Source organism: Podarcis gaigeae (assembly GCF_964106915.1).
Source record: "Podarcis gaigeae genome assembly, chromosome: 10".
Lineage (NCBI taxonomy): Eukaryota > Metazoa > Chordata > Lepidosauria > Squamata > Lacertidae > Podarcis > Podarcis gaigeae.
In genome coordinates, this window is record NC_139686.1 from 45,358,755 (window position 1) to 45,377,105 (window position 18,351).

General features: G+C 42.4%; 1 protein-coding gene across 19 annotated transcripts in view; it reads left to right on the top strand.

Annotated features, from left to right (window-relative positions):
• Positions 1-18,351, top strand: part of GRIP1 (glutamate receptor interacting protein 1) — a 333,686-nt gene that overhangs the window by 231,807 nt on the left and 83,528 nt on the right. For 18 of the 19 annotated variants that reach the window (XM_083699034.1, XM_083699037.1, XM_083699042.1 and 15 more), the window contains exon 2: positions 11,412-11,492. The exons of the other annotated variant lie outside the window; for it this stretch is intronic. In XM_083699034.1, the coding sequence (XP_083555160.1) occupies positions 11,412-11,492 (81 nt within the window). The remainder of the gene's footprint in view (positions 1-11,411; positions 11,493-18,351) is intronic. 19 annotated transcript variants of the gene reach the window in all.

Consider the following 18,351-nt stretch of genomic DNA (forward strand, 5'->3'; position numbering starts at 1 on the left):
GCAGACACTGTCCACCTCAATCCCACTCCCATTTAAACCTCTCCCCCACCCCCACTGATCCACAAATAATCTGATAAGAAAAATAAATGCAATACAAAATTGCCTTCAGTGCAAGAGTGGAAACACTGTAGCAACATACATTTTTATGGGAGGTTTATGTGTAGACATTTTTGGCGGGCGATCTCTTTCATCACACTCCCTTGCATATGTTTTGTCCTACCATGAGGATACCTCAGCCATTTTCTTTCTGAGGACCTCAACTTTCAGGTGTGTTCTCTGTGAGAAGGTGGTGGATATTTTTTCTGCAGTCACGTTATCAATTGGACCTTGAATCTTCTGGACATTTGGGGGGAACAATTACATATGCCGTTAAAACAACTGATGGATTCCACCCCTCCTCTCCTTTTCTGGAGTATGTGTCAAAGACAAGCTATGTACCAACTGGAAGGAGGTGTGGAGGACAATTATTGTTGTCGTCCTCATTGTGATTACCACCACAACCATGACCATCCTTATCATCCTTCCTCTCTGCTCTTCTTTCCTAATTTGCATGCCCTACCGAAATACACTACCTTCTATTTTGCCTATTGTCAAACATGAGAAATGTTTGTTCTTGTGCACTACATGAGTGTGCACTAGATCTATATCTGTCTTTGTATATCAAATGCATACAGTACCTGAATGCATGGTCACTTGGAAAGAATGTATTCTACACAGTGCTATTTTTCTAGAAAAAGAGGTGCCAGAACTCACCATTAACACTTTCTTGTTCTCTTAGAATGGCAATGGCACTCATCTGAAAGGTGCCAGAGCTGAGTTCTGTTGAGTTCCGAATGAAAAAAATAATCCCTGATTATATGTTATGGAGAGCAGTGAAGTAATAACTGAGGAAGCGACAACATAGAATGATTCACAAACATCCCATCCAGCACTGCCTGCTACTGTGGATGGGAAACATTGATGTGCTCATGTATGAACACACACATAGAAAAATCAGATCAATATTACCAATCCAGACATAGCATTATTACAGCCAAAAACTGAAACTTTGAATTTCTGCAGTTTAATCAGCTTGAGTTGAGCAGAATATAATATGGTATTGGGAGTGAGGTGTCAAATTTTGAACTCAAAAGAACAATTATTATGAAGAATAAAAAGTGCTTGAAAGATAGAGTACCTGAAATCCCCCAAAGAACTAAAGCTTTCAGGAAATGCTGCAGAGTTTTGGAAAATATACTGCATTTTGAAAAGATCAAAAGTTATGAGAAAGATGAGTGTAAAGTAACTATGTTCCTGAATATTGCAGGAGTAGAAGCGGTTGGTGATTATAATGGCGTGAAGCTGTGTCACACTGAGAGAGCAGGGTATGATATACCTTACCACAAGTTTGAAGAGAAAAGTGAAACATTTGCTAGAGGGCAATTTCAAAAGAGGACTCTGAGGGAAGGTGTGGTGTTTTTTTAATGAGCCAAAAGCAGAGGAATCAGAGCTGCAATATTGGGCAGCTAAAGGATTCCAATATAAGAAATCAGATTGTGTTTGGCATTGGAGATCTATAGCTGGCAATGTTGAGCGTCACATTTGGCTCATGAAAAGTCTTTGGGTAAGATATTATTCTATATAATATAAGGAAACTGGCTTTCAAATCCAGTGCATATACCTGAAAGAGAGGTAAAGGATTTGAGTGTGTTTTAAAATAAGTAAAACCTGTGTTGTAATGGAGGGTCCCAAGAACTGAAGCTAATAATAAAGTACGGGTAAGTAGTTGCATGTTGGTGACAAAAGACACAAATAAGGAGAAGTGCTGCTTCATGTGGATAATATTTGCATGTAGCCCTGTGTTGTGACTTAAAAGAGCATGTTTGCAAATAATTAATAACCTGGTCACCTATGGTGACCAGATAAGCCAGGCTTCCTCAACCCCGGCCCTCCAGATGTTTTTGACCTACAACTCCCATGATCCCTAGCTAGCAGGACCAGTGGTCAGGGATGATGGGAATTGTAGTCTCTGGTAAGGGGTGACCAGCTGGTTAAAGGAGTTCAGGTCGGAGCCAGAGAGTACAAACTGAAGGCTTTTGCAGATGACTTAGTTTTGACCCTACAGGAGCCAGACACTAGTACAAAAAGAGTTTTAGAACTAATCCGAGTTTTTGGTCAGGTAGCAGGATTTAAATTGAACAAACAAAAAACCAAGGTCTTGGAAAAAAATTTAACAAGCGTGGAAAGAGAGAGGTTCCAAGAGGAAACTGGACTAATTATGGCAAAAAAAGTGAAATACCTGGGAATTAATATGGCATCTAAAAATGTGAATTTATTTAAAGACAATTATGATAAATGTTGGACTGAGATTAAGAAGGATCTAGAAATATGGTCGAACTTGAAGCTTACCTTGCTAGGACGAATTGCAGTGATTAAAATGAATGTATTGCCTAGAATGTTATTTTTGTTTCAGACATTACAAATTGTGGACAAACTGAATTATTTCAAGAAGTGGCAGAAAGATATATCTAAATTTGTCTGGCAGGGCAAAAAGCCCAGAATAAACTTTAAGATACTTACTGATTCAAAAGAAAGAGGGGGATTTGCCCTGCCAGACTTAAGACTGTACTATGAATCGGCAGCTTTCTGCTGGTTGAAAGACTGGCTACTACTTGAAAACGCAGACATTCTGGATTTGGAAGGTTTTAATAACATGTTTGGTTGGCATGCATATATCTGGTATGGCAAGGTTAAAGTGCACAAGGGTTTTAAAAACCATATTGTCAGGAAAGCATTATATAATGTTTGGACTCGGTATAAGGATTTGCTGGAAAATAAAACTCCCAGGTGGTTATCACCAATGGAGGCTAAAGAGGTGAAGAAGCTAAACACGAGAATCAATTGGCCAAAATATTCTGAGATTTTAGAAATAGAAAGTGGCGAATTTAAATTACAGAGTTTTGAGAAGATAAAGTCCAAGGTACGAGATTGGCTCCATTATTATCAAATAATGGAGGCCTTTAAACAAGACAGGAAAATTGGGTTCCAGGTGGAAAAATCGAAATTAGAAACTGAATTGCTAGAATCCAATACTAAAAACCTATCAAAGATGTATAACTTGCTGTTGAAGTGGAATACAATTGATGAAACTGTTAAATCAGCAATGGTTAGATGGGCACAGGACCTAGGACATGACATTATGTTCGCTGACTGGGAACAGTTGTGGACCACAGGTATAAAATTTACGGCTTGTAATGCCTTAAGAGAAAACATTATGAAAATGATTTATAGGTGGTACATGACCCCAGTCAAGCTTGCTAAGATTTATCATTTGCCCAATAATAAATGCTGGAAATGTAATGAGACTGAAGGTACCTTCTTTCACCTTTGGTGGACCTGCCCGAAGATTAAAGCTTTCTGGGAAATGATTTATAATGAAATTAAGAAAGTACTTAAATGTACTTTTCATAAGAAACCAGAGGCATTTCTTTTGGGTATGGTGGGCCAACTGGTGCCAAGGAGGGACAATATCTTTTTTATGTACGCCACAACGGCAGCAAGGATTCTACTAGCAAAGTATTGGAAGACACAAGAGCTACCCACGCTGGAAGAATGGCAGGCGAAAGTGATTGACTTTATGGGACTGGCAGAAATGACCGGCAGAATCCGCGACCAGGAGAAAGAAACTGTGGAGGAAGATTGGAAGAAGTTTAAAGTATATCTTAAAAATCGTTATAAAATTGAGGAGTGTTAAAGTGTGAAGGGAAAGGAAGATGTATAATTACAGCTATATTTATTCTTTTTCATTTAATGTGATATTGAAAAGGAGAATAAGTTTAAATTTTAATTGGCTAAAAGAGTTGCTGAAAAATTGTGGAACTAGGATGCAAAAAGGGGAAGGTATGGGGAAGTCCGAGAAAAGAGGCTTATGAAAAGGAGGTTAAGAAAGTTGGATCTATGTTTTCTTTTTGTGTGTGTCTGTTGTTGTATGTATTATTTAGTGTTGTTGTGTCGATAAAATTGGAAAATCAATAAAAAATTATTTTTTAAAAAAAGATGGGAATTGTAGTCTCAAAACATCTGGAGGACGGAGGTTGAGGAAGCCTGAGATAAGCCTCTTGCTTCTTCCTTCCAGCTTTAAAGAGCTACCATCTCTTTAAGCTTAGAAGGCTGTGCATCAGACTTTTTCCTTGGAAGGGGAAGAAACAACCCTGAGCCCTACCTCCCAAGCTTGTCTAACAAGGAAATTGACAGAGGTTAACTTCTTACAGCCTTAAGGCAAAACAAGACAATATGTTAGTCATGCAATTAGGAATTACATGTGTAGCTTTATCAAAGTTGATAGGGAGTGTGGGGAGGGGGCACTCAATCTACAGCCCCAATCTTATTTTGAGGGACCATATCTGCTACTGACATTGGAAGAAAAGGTTCTGTTGTCTAATACAGAACTAGATCACAGCAGACGCAAAGGGTTAAATCTGTTCCAGAAAAAAAGTACACCAGAAACCTACCAGGATTAGAATTCTGAGCACTCCCTATAGACAAACCATCCTCCAGAAAAGTTTGCGGCATTAGCCTGAGATAGTGCTACAAAAAGAACGAGACTGTAAAGAGCGCCACAAAGGCTATTAAACGAATGATATTGACACACATATATAATTATACGATTTGTTTCATAATTTAGTTTTCTCAGTTAGATGCAATGGCTGTTAAGTCAGTTGTTCAAAGGAGAGTAGTTGGAATAGTAAGCTGTCCCTTTAAAAATGAGTTTTTTATTTTAACACATGGAGAAATTATTCCAGCCAGTCCTTGACAGCTAGGCCTGAATAAGAAGGCTGCACTGTTTCACAGCGGACAGTTATAGTGTACTGTACTTAGAATAAAACCAGTTTTATTTGACGAAGGCCTCCAGGGTAATCCATCTCAGTTAAGCAGTTCATAGCAGATCATATTGCAACAGTTCTAGTTTCATATGGAGAGAGCAGCACACATACGGTACTTCTGTGTCAATTAACTTCGAATCATTAGAATTGTAGAGTTAAAACAGTCCCTGAGGGTTGTCTAATCCAACCCCCTGCATTGCAAGAATATCAACTAAAGCATCCATGACAGATCCAACCTCTGCTTAAAAACCTCCAAGGAAGGTAGAACCTAGTACCTATTGCCGAAGTCTGTTCCATTGTCGAACAGCTCTTACCATAAGAAAGTTCTTCCTGATTTTTAGTCAGAATCTCCTTCCTTGTAACTTGAACCTATTGGTTCGAGTCCTACTCTCTGGAGCAGGAGAAAACAAGCTTGCTCCACCTTCCGTGTGACAGCCCTTAAGATATTTGAAGATGGCTATCATATCTCCTCTCAGTCTCCTCTTTCCCAGGCTAAACATACCCAACTCCCTCGTCTGTTCCTCACAAGGCTTGGTTTCCAGACCCATTATCATCTTGGTCTAGTCCAACCTCCTGCAATGCAGGATATATTTTTTGCCCCAGGTGGGGCCCAAACCCACAACCCTCAGATTAAGAGTCTCATGCTCTTACCAACTGAGCTATCCCAGAGCTGAGACATGTGGAATATATTAATTTCACATATAGGCTCATGGAGTCTGAACTGGTGGTGACTGGCCAGGAGCAAGACCTTGGGGTTGCAGTGGATGCCTTGATAAAGATGTTAACCCAGTATGAGGCAACTGGCGGGGGGGGGGGGAGAAGCAACTTCCATGGCTAGGGAGGTTTCTTATTTTCCAATGCCTGCTGAAATCTTTTCTGTTTCATAGAATCGCATTTTGTAAAATCAATGAAGCTGAATATTGGAAGATTCAAGGTGAACAAAAGAAAAGTGCTTCTTCACACAGTGCATAGTTAAACTATGGAATTCACTTCGAATCATAGAAGTCTAGAGTTGGAAGAGATCCCCAGGGTCATCCCCTGTAATTCAGGAATCTCAGCTAAAACATCCATGACTGAGGCAGTGATGGCAACCAACTTGTATGGCTTTAAAATAGTAAAGGTAAAGGGACCCAGGACCATTAGGTCCAGTCGTGACCGACTCTGGGGTTGCGGTGCTCATCTCGCTTTATTGGCAGAGGGAGCTGGCATACAGCTTCCAAGTCGTGTGGCTATGATGACTAAGCCGCTTCTGGCGAACCAGAGCAGCGCCCGGAAATGCCGTTTACTTTCCTGCCGGAATCTACTTGCCTATTTATCTACTTGCGCTTTGACGTGCTTTTGAACTGCTAGGTTGGCAGGAACAGGGACCGAGAAACAGGAGCTCACCCCGTAGCGGGGATTCGAGCCGCCAACCTTCTGATCGGCAAGTCCTAGGCTCTGTGGTTTAACCCACAGTGCCACCTGCATCCCGGCTTTAAAATAGTATTAGATAAATTCAAGGAGGGCGAGGCTGTCAATGGCTACTAACTGTGATGTCTGTACTCTGCCTCCATGGTCAAAGCCAGTATGCTTCTGAATTCCAGTTGCTGGAAACTGCAGGAGAGGATAGTGTTGTTGTGCCCAGTCCTGCTTACCTATTACCTATGGGCATCTGTTTGGCCACTGTGAGAAAAGGATGCTGGACTAGATGGGCAACTACTAGCCGGATCCAGAAGTGTTATTCTTCTGTTCATATCTTTCTACCAGCAGAAAATGCAATTGTAGGTAGATGCACAGAAAGCTTTTTTCTGTAGTCGCTGAGTTAAGGGAATTGCTGGCACAGCAGTTGCCTCTGAACAGCATAATGACTTGCTGGAAATTGTTTGTTTATCACAGGCTGTCTAATCTCTCAGCCAAAGGAAATTAAAAAAAAAAAAAATCTACTCATGTAATGAATGCAGCTCTAGGAACGCATATACATAATAAACGTTATTCCCACTGTAGTAGTAGATGTAGACACCTGCTGTATGAGCCCTCTGGAAGTGAGAGAGGTAAACTGACTATATATATTGTGCGTGCGTGCGTGTGTGCATGCTCCTCTAAATAAATATTATTTTGTTCCTTGGTGACTGGACATTTAGTTTGCTTAGGCAATTACTGTCACTAATCAGTATGTTCTAGTGCTGGGTTGAAAACCCTGTGGCCCTCCAGATGTTGTTAGGGGAGGGGTAGAACCTTTGGTGGGGAACACATTGTGCTCCCACTGAGATCCAACTTTGGTTCCCATCCTGCACTTAGCTGTCACCTGTGGCTCCTAGAAGCTGTCAGCATGCAACAGTGACCACACCCTGGGAATGGCTTTGGCTGGCCAGCTAAAGCAGGTAAGGGTAACCAATGGGTCTCAAACCCTCGATGAATTAGGGAATTCTCCTTCATGCAAAGACAAACTTGAGCAGATTGAGTGGATGAAACCAATAGTGGGACCAACAGTCAAGAAGGCTGTTTCTGCACGTGCTACATAGGGAAGTGAGGGGCAGACGGGGCTCATCAACCTAGGAAGGTAGCTCATCTAGGAGAAGAAAAACTCTGGCCCTAAACCTCCGCTGCCTTGTGGGATGTATTTGGGAGAAGATAAGGCTAAGGAATAACCTCTACACAAATCCAGAGTCGAATCCCTAAGACAGTTCAACGGCCCCTTGCTCATCTCCTTTTGTTAACTACTGCAACCAAGCTGCTGCCAAAGGTATTGTTCTGCTTTCCTTTGGACCACATCTGTGAGGTTGAGGGGGGTGTCTTGTTGTCTGGGTAGCCAGGACCTCCATACACACTGCCTAGGCTTGCACCCCAGCTGCTGCTAACCTCCAGAGGCACACTCCATCCTCTCTTGAGACTGACAGATACCGACAACAACAACAGCTTCCATCATTTCTCACCTTTGGCCATGTTGGCTGGGACAGATGAAAGTCAGAGTCCATCAACATCTGAGGGTTCTACAGGTTTCCCCATCAATGTTCTAGTGACTAGATGGGTGTAGATCTAAGATACTTGGTTTCAAACTTCACCATTTTATAGAGTCAGTAGCAACTTTGGAAAATTCATTCAGTTACTAATTCTTTAAAAAATGGGCAGTAGTGATCCATCTAATCCAGCAGTTCTCAACCTGTGGGTCCCCAGATGTTGTTGGATTACAACTCCCAACATCCCTGAGCTCTGGCCTTGCTGGCTAGGGGTGATGGGAGTTGTAGTTCAACAACATGTGGGGACCCACAGGTTGAGAAAGGCTGAATCTAACTTCTGTTGATTTAAAAGTGATAAATAAGTAGTAGTGGCAGTAGCAGGGATAATGAACTGAAGCAGACCAAAGTCCGTCTGATTCAGCCTTTTGTTTCCAATATTTGCCAGCCAGGACCCTCTGCAACCTTCCAGGCAGATGCAGCTGGTGCAGGACACAACAGCTGAGCTCCTGCATGGGATGGCAAGAGGGGACCATCTCATTTCAGACTTTGAGATGCTGCTCTAGCTTGCCTTCAGGCTAATGGATCCAATTCATGGTGTTAGGTAAAGGTAAAGGGACCCCTGACCATTAGGTCCAGTCATGACCGTCTCTGGGGTTGCGGCGCTCATCTCGCTTTATTGGCCAAGGGAGCTGGCGTACAGCTTCCGGGTCATGTGGTCAGCATGACTAAGCCACTTCTGGCAAACCAGAGCAGCGCACGGAAACACCGCTTACCTTCCCGCCAGAGCGGTACCTATTTATCTACTTGCACTGGCATGCTTTCGAACTGCTAGGTTGGCAGGAGCAGGGACCAAGCAACGGGAGCTCACCCCGTTGCGGGGATTCGAACTGCCGACCTTCTGATCGGCAAGCCCTAGGCTCTGTGGAGTAACCCACAGCGCCACCCGCATCCCAATGCATGGTGTTGTTGGTGTACTAAGCTCTGAATGACTTTGGGCCCAAGGAGCGCCTCCCCTAATACCATCCATCTCAAGTGTTGGAACCTGTGGGAAATGTTCTGCTTATACCAAGGGTTGTTTGTAAGGTGGTGATGTGAGACAGTGCACACTCTGCCTAAGTGGGATATGGTATAGGAAGCATGGTTATGAGAAGGGGGAAATGCTATATTAACCTTTGTGGAGCTTTTTATCTGGGGCGTGATTTTAAATAATTCTCACCAAGCCGCATTTCTCTGTTGCATAAAAATGAATGGCCTTCCCACTTTGAAGTAATTTCTAAAATCAAACCTATATGTAACAAGTGATAAATACTGAAATCAGTATATGGAAATGAAACCTCAAGTGGGCCAGTCAAAAGAATTATTATTATTATTAAACTACTGCCTTTTTTTGCCGCATCTTGGGATGTTACCCGAGATAACTTTAGTCTTTGATAGCCTTATTCACTTATTTTTAAAGCATGTAAATATGCATATGGTTAAAACTAATTGGTTCTTCAGGTTCAAAGAAAAAGAATGCAAATAGCTTTATTTGATGGTATGTTAAGAGCTACTTGAGAAGCAGAATGGAATCTAATTTTCTGTTCTTTTTACTGCTTATTGAGGAAGTGGACTAAACACTATTCAGTTCCTCAGACAATTTATTGATACTTGGTATTCTTTGGCAGTGTTTGGGTGCCTCGGTGCTACCTCCCCGGGTATAGCATTGTCCAGCCATTCTGAAATTGGACTTAAATAGCTTTTAAAAAATAGTTCCTTCAGAATTTAAAGGGATGTGGTCCCAGTGGCAGAACTTCATACTCCAGTACCGGGGGGTGGAGAGCAGGTGGGGTGCGGCTGGTGCACGTCCTGGGGGGGGGATCCTGGGGGCATGGCACCCAGCGCAGGCGTGGGGGCAGCCACGATGGCACCCTACCTCTTCCTTTGCCACTGTATGGTCCTATCCGCAGGACAGACCCAAATTTAAAGAAGAATTCCCTTATTGTTACTGAAACATAGCTTCTGTACAAGTATATTATCCTGCTTCGGTAACTGGATAAAAGAGCAAGGTTTTAAAATGAAAGGTCAGGGGGTTGCGAGTAATAGAGAGCCAGTGTGGTGTAGTGGTTAAGAGCGGTAGACTCGTAATCTGGTGAACCGGGTTCGCGTCTCCGCTCCTCCACATGCAGCTGCTGGGTGACCTTGGGCCAGTCACACTTCTTTGAAGTCTCTCAGCCCCACTCACCTCACAGAGTGTTTGTTGTGGGGGAGGAAGGGAAAGGAGAATGTTAGCCGCTTTGAGACTCCTTCGGGTAGTGATAAACTGGAATATTAAATCCAAATCCATGTAACATAAAAGTTTACACAATCTGCAATATATGTGTTTCTTTTTCACGTACATCTCTGAGGACTGCAAGCCAAACTGCACACTATTCATGCCACTGGGCCAGATGCCACTTAAAGCCAGAAAGCCACTTAAGGATGGGGCACTTAAGAATGTATGATCTTTAACCCTTGCCCTGTTTTCCTTTAAAAAGAAAACTTCCCTAAACTGTTACCCAGCTACTGTGCTTCCAGTTGATCTGAACCACGAGTCCCTGGCAGCAAGTCCCACTCGCATACACAATTCCACAGCCAATACTAACAGCGGGCTAACAAGTCCAAAGTCCAGCCAGGCCAGGTTCCCACTTCAGCAGCTGATCTAGAGACCAGGGCACCTAGAGGTCAGTCCAACACAAGCCACATCTTCAAAGAGCTCCCTGGACCATCCAAGCCATGGTCCAACCAACATGGGAAGTTGAGCAGACCCAGACCTCAGCTCTGTTTCCCTTTTGTACTTTGCATGCAGATTGCAGCATATGGGCTTGATGAGGCAGGTGGCCCTCACCTGTCCTCAGCCTACTTCAGCTGAGGAATCACACACCTCCTCCCAGAGCTAGCGAGCCCCACCTGGCCAACTAGGAAGCTGGGTTGTGGTCCCTTGCCTGCCTCAGCCTCCTAGAGTGTTCCTCCTGCTGCTCCTTATGCATCAGAGCCTGCCATGTTCGGGGAGACAGGGGCTCCTCTGGCTCTGGTGATGGATCCTGCTGCTCTGGTTCCTGTGCACTGACCCCCCCATCCCTTCGCCATCATTGGTCACCCTGTGAGTATTTTCTACACCAACCTCTCCTTCTCCAGCCTCAGCTTGCCCTGGTGTGTCTCTATCATGGCTATACTCCTCTGCTCCTCCACACTGTCCTGCCAGTTCAGGACATCAGTACCATCTCATCTCCAGAACTCAGACATTTGCATTAACTCACAGATTGGTTTTACATTAAATACAAACGAGGTCATCATGGGAAAAAGCCCATTGTTGATCAGTAATTTGGGGTTACTACAAGGAATGCATGACCCTATTAGGCTTCCTACTTTTACATTTATTGCTTTACACTCATTATTTTGAAAGATTATCAACATGTCAAATGCTACTGAAGGGAGCATTTGATGGAAATGTGGTGGTTTCCTAATTCTAGCCCCATTAAATAAAATAAGTCTTTTTCTCTTTTACTGCAAAGCAGCAGAATAATCCAATGGGGGAATCAGATGAAATATATGGCACACCTTGAATCTGAAATTGTCATTATTTTCTGTGTTTCAGATGAGAGTCCATACACTAAATCTGCCAACCAGACAAAACCACCCGAAGGAGCATTGGCTGTAAGGAGGCAGAGTATCCCAGGTATACTGCTATTTTTCAGTTTCAAGTAATTCTCAGATCACTCTTGGGAAGGCGATTCTTTGAATTAATTAAGTGTTCTGCTCTTCTTGTGAAGAGCACTTTGAATTAGTTATAAGTGTAGTTTCTGCTCCTAATTGCCTAGGTTATGCACTGTTCTGAGGGTGGCTTTGGACTGACAAGCAGTGACAAGGGAAGCACAAATGATTCATGTGTTCTCTCTTCTGCGTTACGTATTAAGCAAATATCCCCTGCAGTGAGATATGTGAGACTGTGTGCAGCTCACGTACATCACCAAGGGGGTGTTGAGTGAGTCTCTACTTTATATGTTACACAGGAATTATATATCTCACACACACACACACACACAATTATTATTGTCCCAAAGTTTGAAGCACCTTAATTGTATTACACACCATCTTACTTTCACCAGGAAACATGTTTTATAGCCTTGTTGGTGCTATCTTCAATTGATTGTCTAGTAGTTGAAACCCTTACAACTTCTCATGTTCATTCTGGGCAAATTTAGAAGATGGTGCTTTGCCTATGAATGTATAAATTCCAGTTGCTCACTACTTCTTATCCTCCTGAATAATCACCAAGGTTTGGCAAGACATTCAGGTAAATGACCTAGACAACATGCAAACTCCCACCTTCCTTGTAGTCATGCTTCAGGACAGCCACACTTCATGTGTCCTTGTTAGCGTATTCCAGATGACACAGCATTTGTGCCACTTAAATCACACTACTGAGAGTTGTCATACGTCAGTGGTAATGGTAGTGACTGTGTTACACAGCTCTACAGAGTTGAAGGCATAGGCATCAGGTCCATCAAGACAGACAGACACCTGTAGGTAAAGTTATATGGTAGCAGCATATTTGGAGCACGGCTTCTAAATTGCTCAGCATTTCATTGGTAGCTCACTCAGTGTCTTTCAGGTGACTGTCATCGGTAGATAACCCCCACCACTGAGAGATACAACACATGATCTTATCACTGTCTTAACCTCTTGTCACTCTTATGCTTTGAAGTGCAGGGCTCTTTTATGAGGAATAAGAGACCTTTGATCCAAAACATGGAGACTCCTCTGTCAACTCACAGTGTCACTGCTATTCACATCTCTCACTGTTACAGCATTGATGTTGCTTCAGTCTAGAGTAACGAAAATAATGAGCATTCACCCCTTCAGCATCAAACACATGTGAGAGGGTATTATTGCAGATCCACTGGAGGTTTTCAGGGTAGGGAAGATGATGCTTGTGTGACTAAGGCAGGCAGAAAACGAATGCTGCTTTCCATAAAGTTGTTTATGTACGCTGTCCAGAAATGTTACACTGTAAAGAAAGCCTGTGATTTTATAACTCTATAGCGTTGTGACATTTTTAGCTGAATTCTTCCCGCTTCTGCAAAAGCATGTGTTTCATTATCAGTTTATTATTACCTCTAATTTTGATAAACACTGAAGCATCCTAAGAAAACAGAAGGTATTTAGAGAAGCAGATATTTATCCTGATATTCTAGCCTTAGCCAAACAGAGCAACATCCCTTTGTATTTGACCCAGTTCTGCAGATACTTGGAAAGATGAATTGGAGATGACAAGGAGGCTGAATAGTGCATAGCAACCATCCCTTGCTGTCAGTGGTTGTTGGCAGCCTATCCACATGTGCTTTGATTTCTCCCGAAACAGACATTCACTTCTATGGGTATTATTATCCTTCAGTGGATATTCCCTGCAAACATAGGAAGCTGCCTTGCACCAAGTCAGATCATTGATTCATCAAGATCACTATTGCCTGAGCTCAGAATTGCAGTGATTGGCTCTCCAAGAACTTCCCAGCCTGCTCTGGGGTCACCAGGGATTGAATCTGGGTCTGCATTGGTGGGACATGCTTCTCCTTCAGAATTAATAGCTGAAATATTTTAGTAGAGATGCTTAGGGCCTTATAACAATAATCAGTTTTAATGTTGATTAGTAATAGCAGCAACTTAGCATGTGTTTGATAGTGCTGTGTATATGTTCAGTTGCAATTCTTGCAACAATCCTGCATATTACAAATGGGTTGAATTCAAGCTGAGGCAGGTGTGCTTGCCTAAGGATACCTGGCCACTTAATGGTGGAGGTGGGATTCAAACTGTGGGATTCCTGATTTGCAGTTCCCTAGCCACTATGCTACACCAGCATACATATGTGTGTGTATAAACGTGCATGTATGCTTATAGGCACAACAGCTACTGAGCTGCTGTAGTACTGAAGAATAGGTCACACCATATAGCAGGCATAGGCAAACTCGGCCCTCCAGATGTTTTGGGACTACAACTCCCATCATCCCTAGCTAACAGGACCAGTGGTCAGGGCTGATGGGAGTTGTAGTCCCAAGACATCTGGAGGGCCGATTTTGCCTATGCCTGCCATATAGATCACACCTCCATGGACCCACTGCCCAACCACATGCCTTGCGTTGGACCAGCAAAACTGGCTAGAGTTGGGACCTAAGCGACAAATGTTTGATCGGACTGTTAGAGGGCACAAATCTTAAACTGAAGAGAGGAAAAACTACCTCCAGAAATGATAGTCTGCTGCTGAAAAATGTCAAATTATCTAAGAACTATAAGATCTAATTATAGATTAGAGACATGAAAACTCTAGTCCAACTCTGCGTTCAGGCTGAATTTTCTTTTTTATGGCTGAACAGTCCTAGCACATGAATAGTAATGATATTTAACATTTCATAGTGCTTTCAAGTTTTCGAAGCACTTCACATGCATTAACTAGCTGCAGCTCTTACAACCATGATGTAAGGTAAGTCAATATTTTCTCCCCCACCCCACCCACCCCATTTTGTGTTTGTGGGAGGGAGGCTTCCCTAAGGCCACCATAGGCGAGATTTTAGCTACTATGCTATTACACTAGCGCTCAAAACCTAGATCATTTGATTAGGTTGCACAGAAAGCCATTAGCATGCCAGAGAGGCTAGCAATTCAGTATGTATAGTGCTTCCACCCTTACTTCAAATATTATGTGTCACCACATGTAAAAGAGAGAACGTGTTGTGTCTCCTTCCATCAGTACAAGGATTTCTGCTTGCACAATGAAACTTCAACCACTCTCTTCCCCGGGCATCCCATAAATCTTTTCTGGGTTTTCCCTTCCAACACTCTGGAGAAGATTTGGGGAGGGCACAGGGGAGCAAGGGACAGTTCCATTGTGGAAGCAAAAAATCCTTGTGCTAATCAGACAACTGCATTGGATACAGCCCAATAAAAACATGCATCCAAAGAAGAAAAGTGCATCCAAAATTATGAGGGAGATGGTGTATCTTCCATATGTAGAATATGGAATCTTCCATATGTAGAATATGGTATCTTCCATATGTAGAATACTTAAGAAATGGTTACAGGGTACATGAAACTTTTGCAACATTCCAAGAGTGATCCTGTACAATGATCCTACAGGGCAAAGGGACAAGCCACCACTATGCTGGTGAGATGACTGCTATACAGTGGACTCACTCAGCCCTGGAGGGGGAAACACCACAGATAGGGAACTATACAAAATAGTGGGAAACCAGTAAAATTTCAGGCATCCCATGAAACTGAATGGTTTGCAGGACAGACAAACAACTTCACATAGTATGTCATCTAATTGTGGAATTAATTGCAGATGTTAGTTGCAGTTGCTCGAGAGTAACAGGACTACAACCTGTCTTTTACAGGCTTTATTTTGGTGCAAACTATTTACAGTGAAGAGTGTCATAAATTCATGTCTGGCTCAATCGCTAGCAGAATCCAGGAGTGGTCTTATTTTGTACCTCCCCCAACATAAAAGTTTCATTACCCCCCAACCATCTCCGCCCCTCTCTGCACCTCAGACTACTGCGCAGGATGAGCGATGGCAAGGGCGTGCTTCCCTCCTCCCCGGCTTGCTTAGGCTCGGTGTTAAGGCTCTTCCTAGCATCCTCTGGTCCTTGTACCTCTTCTCCACTGGAGGTGGGGCTTTCCTCCTCCCCGGAAGAGGAACTGCTTCGCAAGATTTTCAGAAGCTCCCTGTAACACAACTGCCCTTCTATTTCTCGCCTCTGAGCCTATGGCAGTTCCCTGACAATTGCCATAAGTTGTTGTAATGCGTTATAGCTTTTTTTAAAAAATAAAATGATATGTTGGTGTTGGATCAGTCTGACAGTAACTATTATAAATGATAACTGAAATAAAACCTGCATATATAGCGGATTTTCCATTGTTCAAATTGCTAGTCTGAACTAAATTTGTAGCTTGCTGGAGTCTTCCTGCCAGTGGTAAGTTTTTCGCCTGGCAAAATGATGTCTAGTGTACTTAAAAACTGTAACTGTAGAATAGGCAGAGGTTTGTTGTTGGGGGTTTTTCTGGACCTTTCAGAGACACTGCAGCAGCAGATTTCCTCTATTCACTTTGGGATCAGGCTAGGTGACCCTTAAAGTGATTTCCATTTCAGTGATTCGTATACTGAATTTTGAAATGATGAACACAAATTATCGTGGCGACAACTTGGTACAATTTTATAAGGCAGCTATGTGTGAAAACAAGTGCCTCTTTCAATACTATTTATAAACAGATTGTTCTGTGGATGATCTCTCTAGTTTTTCCTTGAAATAGCTTTCTATTTCTCCGGGTTTTTCTTTACTGTGCACTACTTCTATAAGTTACGGCAAACGTTGTGAAGTAGGTTAGAGGACTACTGCATTCCTCCCTCTCATGAAACAAGGGGAAATGGCTAGGACTTCTGTAGAAAGGTTATAGATCCTTTGACAACTTAAGCCACGGGTTCTCATAGGACAGGGGTGTCCAGATTCCAAGAGACTGCGATCTACTCCCACTAAAACAAAACTGGTAGTTGTTGAGCTTTTTGGAGGGGAGGAAGACCCAAGGCTGTTGAGCTTTCTTTGGGGAGGAAGAGTCAAAGTTGTTGAGCTTTTGGTTTTGGGGGTCAATCACTAAGGATCACGCAATCGACTGGTAGATCACGATCGACCTGTTGGACATCCCTGTCGTAGGAGATTACTACAGGACCCTTCTTGGTAGTTCCACTGACCTCATGAGTCCCGGGGGTGGCAGCCCGTGAGAGGGCATTCTCTGTGGCAGCCCCTAAGTTTTGGAATTTCATTGCCACAGAGGTGTGTCTACTACCTTCATTGCACAGGTTTCATCATATGCTGAAGATGTACCTCTTTGCTTTTGCCTTTGACACATGAGATACAACAACAATTTATTACTTATACCCCACCCATTTGACTGGTTTGCCCCAGCCACTGTGGGTGGCTTCCAACAGATAGATAGATGATAGATGGATAGATAGATATAGATAGATAGATGTAGATGTAGATGTAGATGTAGATGTAGATATAGATGTAGATGTAGATGTAGATGTAGATGTAGATGTAGATGTAGATGTAGATGTAGATGTAGATGATGTAGATGTAGATATAGATGATATAGATATAGATATAGATATAGATGATATAGATATAGATAGATCAATAATGACAACAGGAGTGTGTGTGTGTATGAGAGAGAGAGAGAATTTATATACAGTGGTACCTCAGGTTAAGTACTTAATTTGTTCCGGAGGTCCGTTCTTAACCTGAAACTGTACTTAACCTGAAGCACAACCTTAGCTAATGGGGCCTCCTGCTGCCGCCGCACCGCCAAAGCACGATTTCTGTTCTCATCCTGAAGCAAAGTTCTTAACCCGAGGTACTATTTCTGAGTTAGCGGAGTCTGTAACCTGAAGCGTCTGTAACCTGAAGCACATGTAAACCAAGGTACCACTGTATATGGACCTACCCTGTTGTTCTGATTGCAATTTTTAAAAACTGATTTTAGTACTGTATTTTTATACTGTTGTAACTCGCCCCGGGACCTTATGGAAAAAGGCAGCTGAGAAATAAAATAAAACCATCTTCCCACATAGGACCAGGGAAATGAACAGTGAAATGGAGCTGCCTTGATAGCACTAGCAGTCCTTGAATCATTTCACAGGCTACGTGTTAATTCCACTCCTGTTTTAGTCGGTTTGCAGGAGGAGTGCAAAGAATGGGGTATAGACTCTCCTGAAGTGCTCTTTTTATTTTTATTGTTTTAAACAGCTAGTGTGTGATTCATGCCATGAGGATACCTGTCACTTTCATCCTGTTAACTCACTGTGCAAAGTCAACAAATGATTGATTCTTTCATAGGGATATGCAGATTTAATGAAAGTAAAGGCAGTTAATTAAAATTACGTACAGGTTGGTTATACCCAAATTGCAGTTTAAACTTTTGTCAGGCTTATCCCCTCTCTGAGCATCGTTTATCATTGTAAAACTGAATTACTGTTTAGTCCTATCATTTAATTTAATGCCAAAATTAATTCTGTGATTAAAGTATATGCCTTGAGAATACTCCACAGAACAAGAACTGAGAAATTCCCTGTTGTATGTTGTGTGTCATAGTCAATATTATAGTAATTAATGCACCCTAGCACCATGTGGCAGATTATTTGGGTCAGAAAATTTTGGTCTGTGTTCAAAACAGCTTACTCCTGTTCAGATTAGTACTGGGGTGCATGCTTAAAACTGCCTTACTTGAATTAGAAAAGATTTAGGGAAATGCCTAAGTACATTCTGAATCTAATCCTCTATGTCTGAATGGAGCAGAGAAAACTGCTGACACCATAAATAAACAGGGCATGCCATTGCAAATATATATATATTGAAAAATGTATTTATCATGGCAGATTTATGATCATTTGAAGGCAGTTTACACACACGGTTGTTTTGATAGGTGAGGAAATTATTGATGTAAAGATGGTGATAAATAACTTTCCTGCTGGCTGCTCTAAGAGTCTT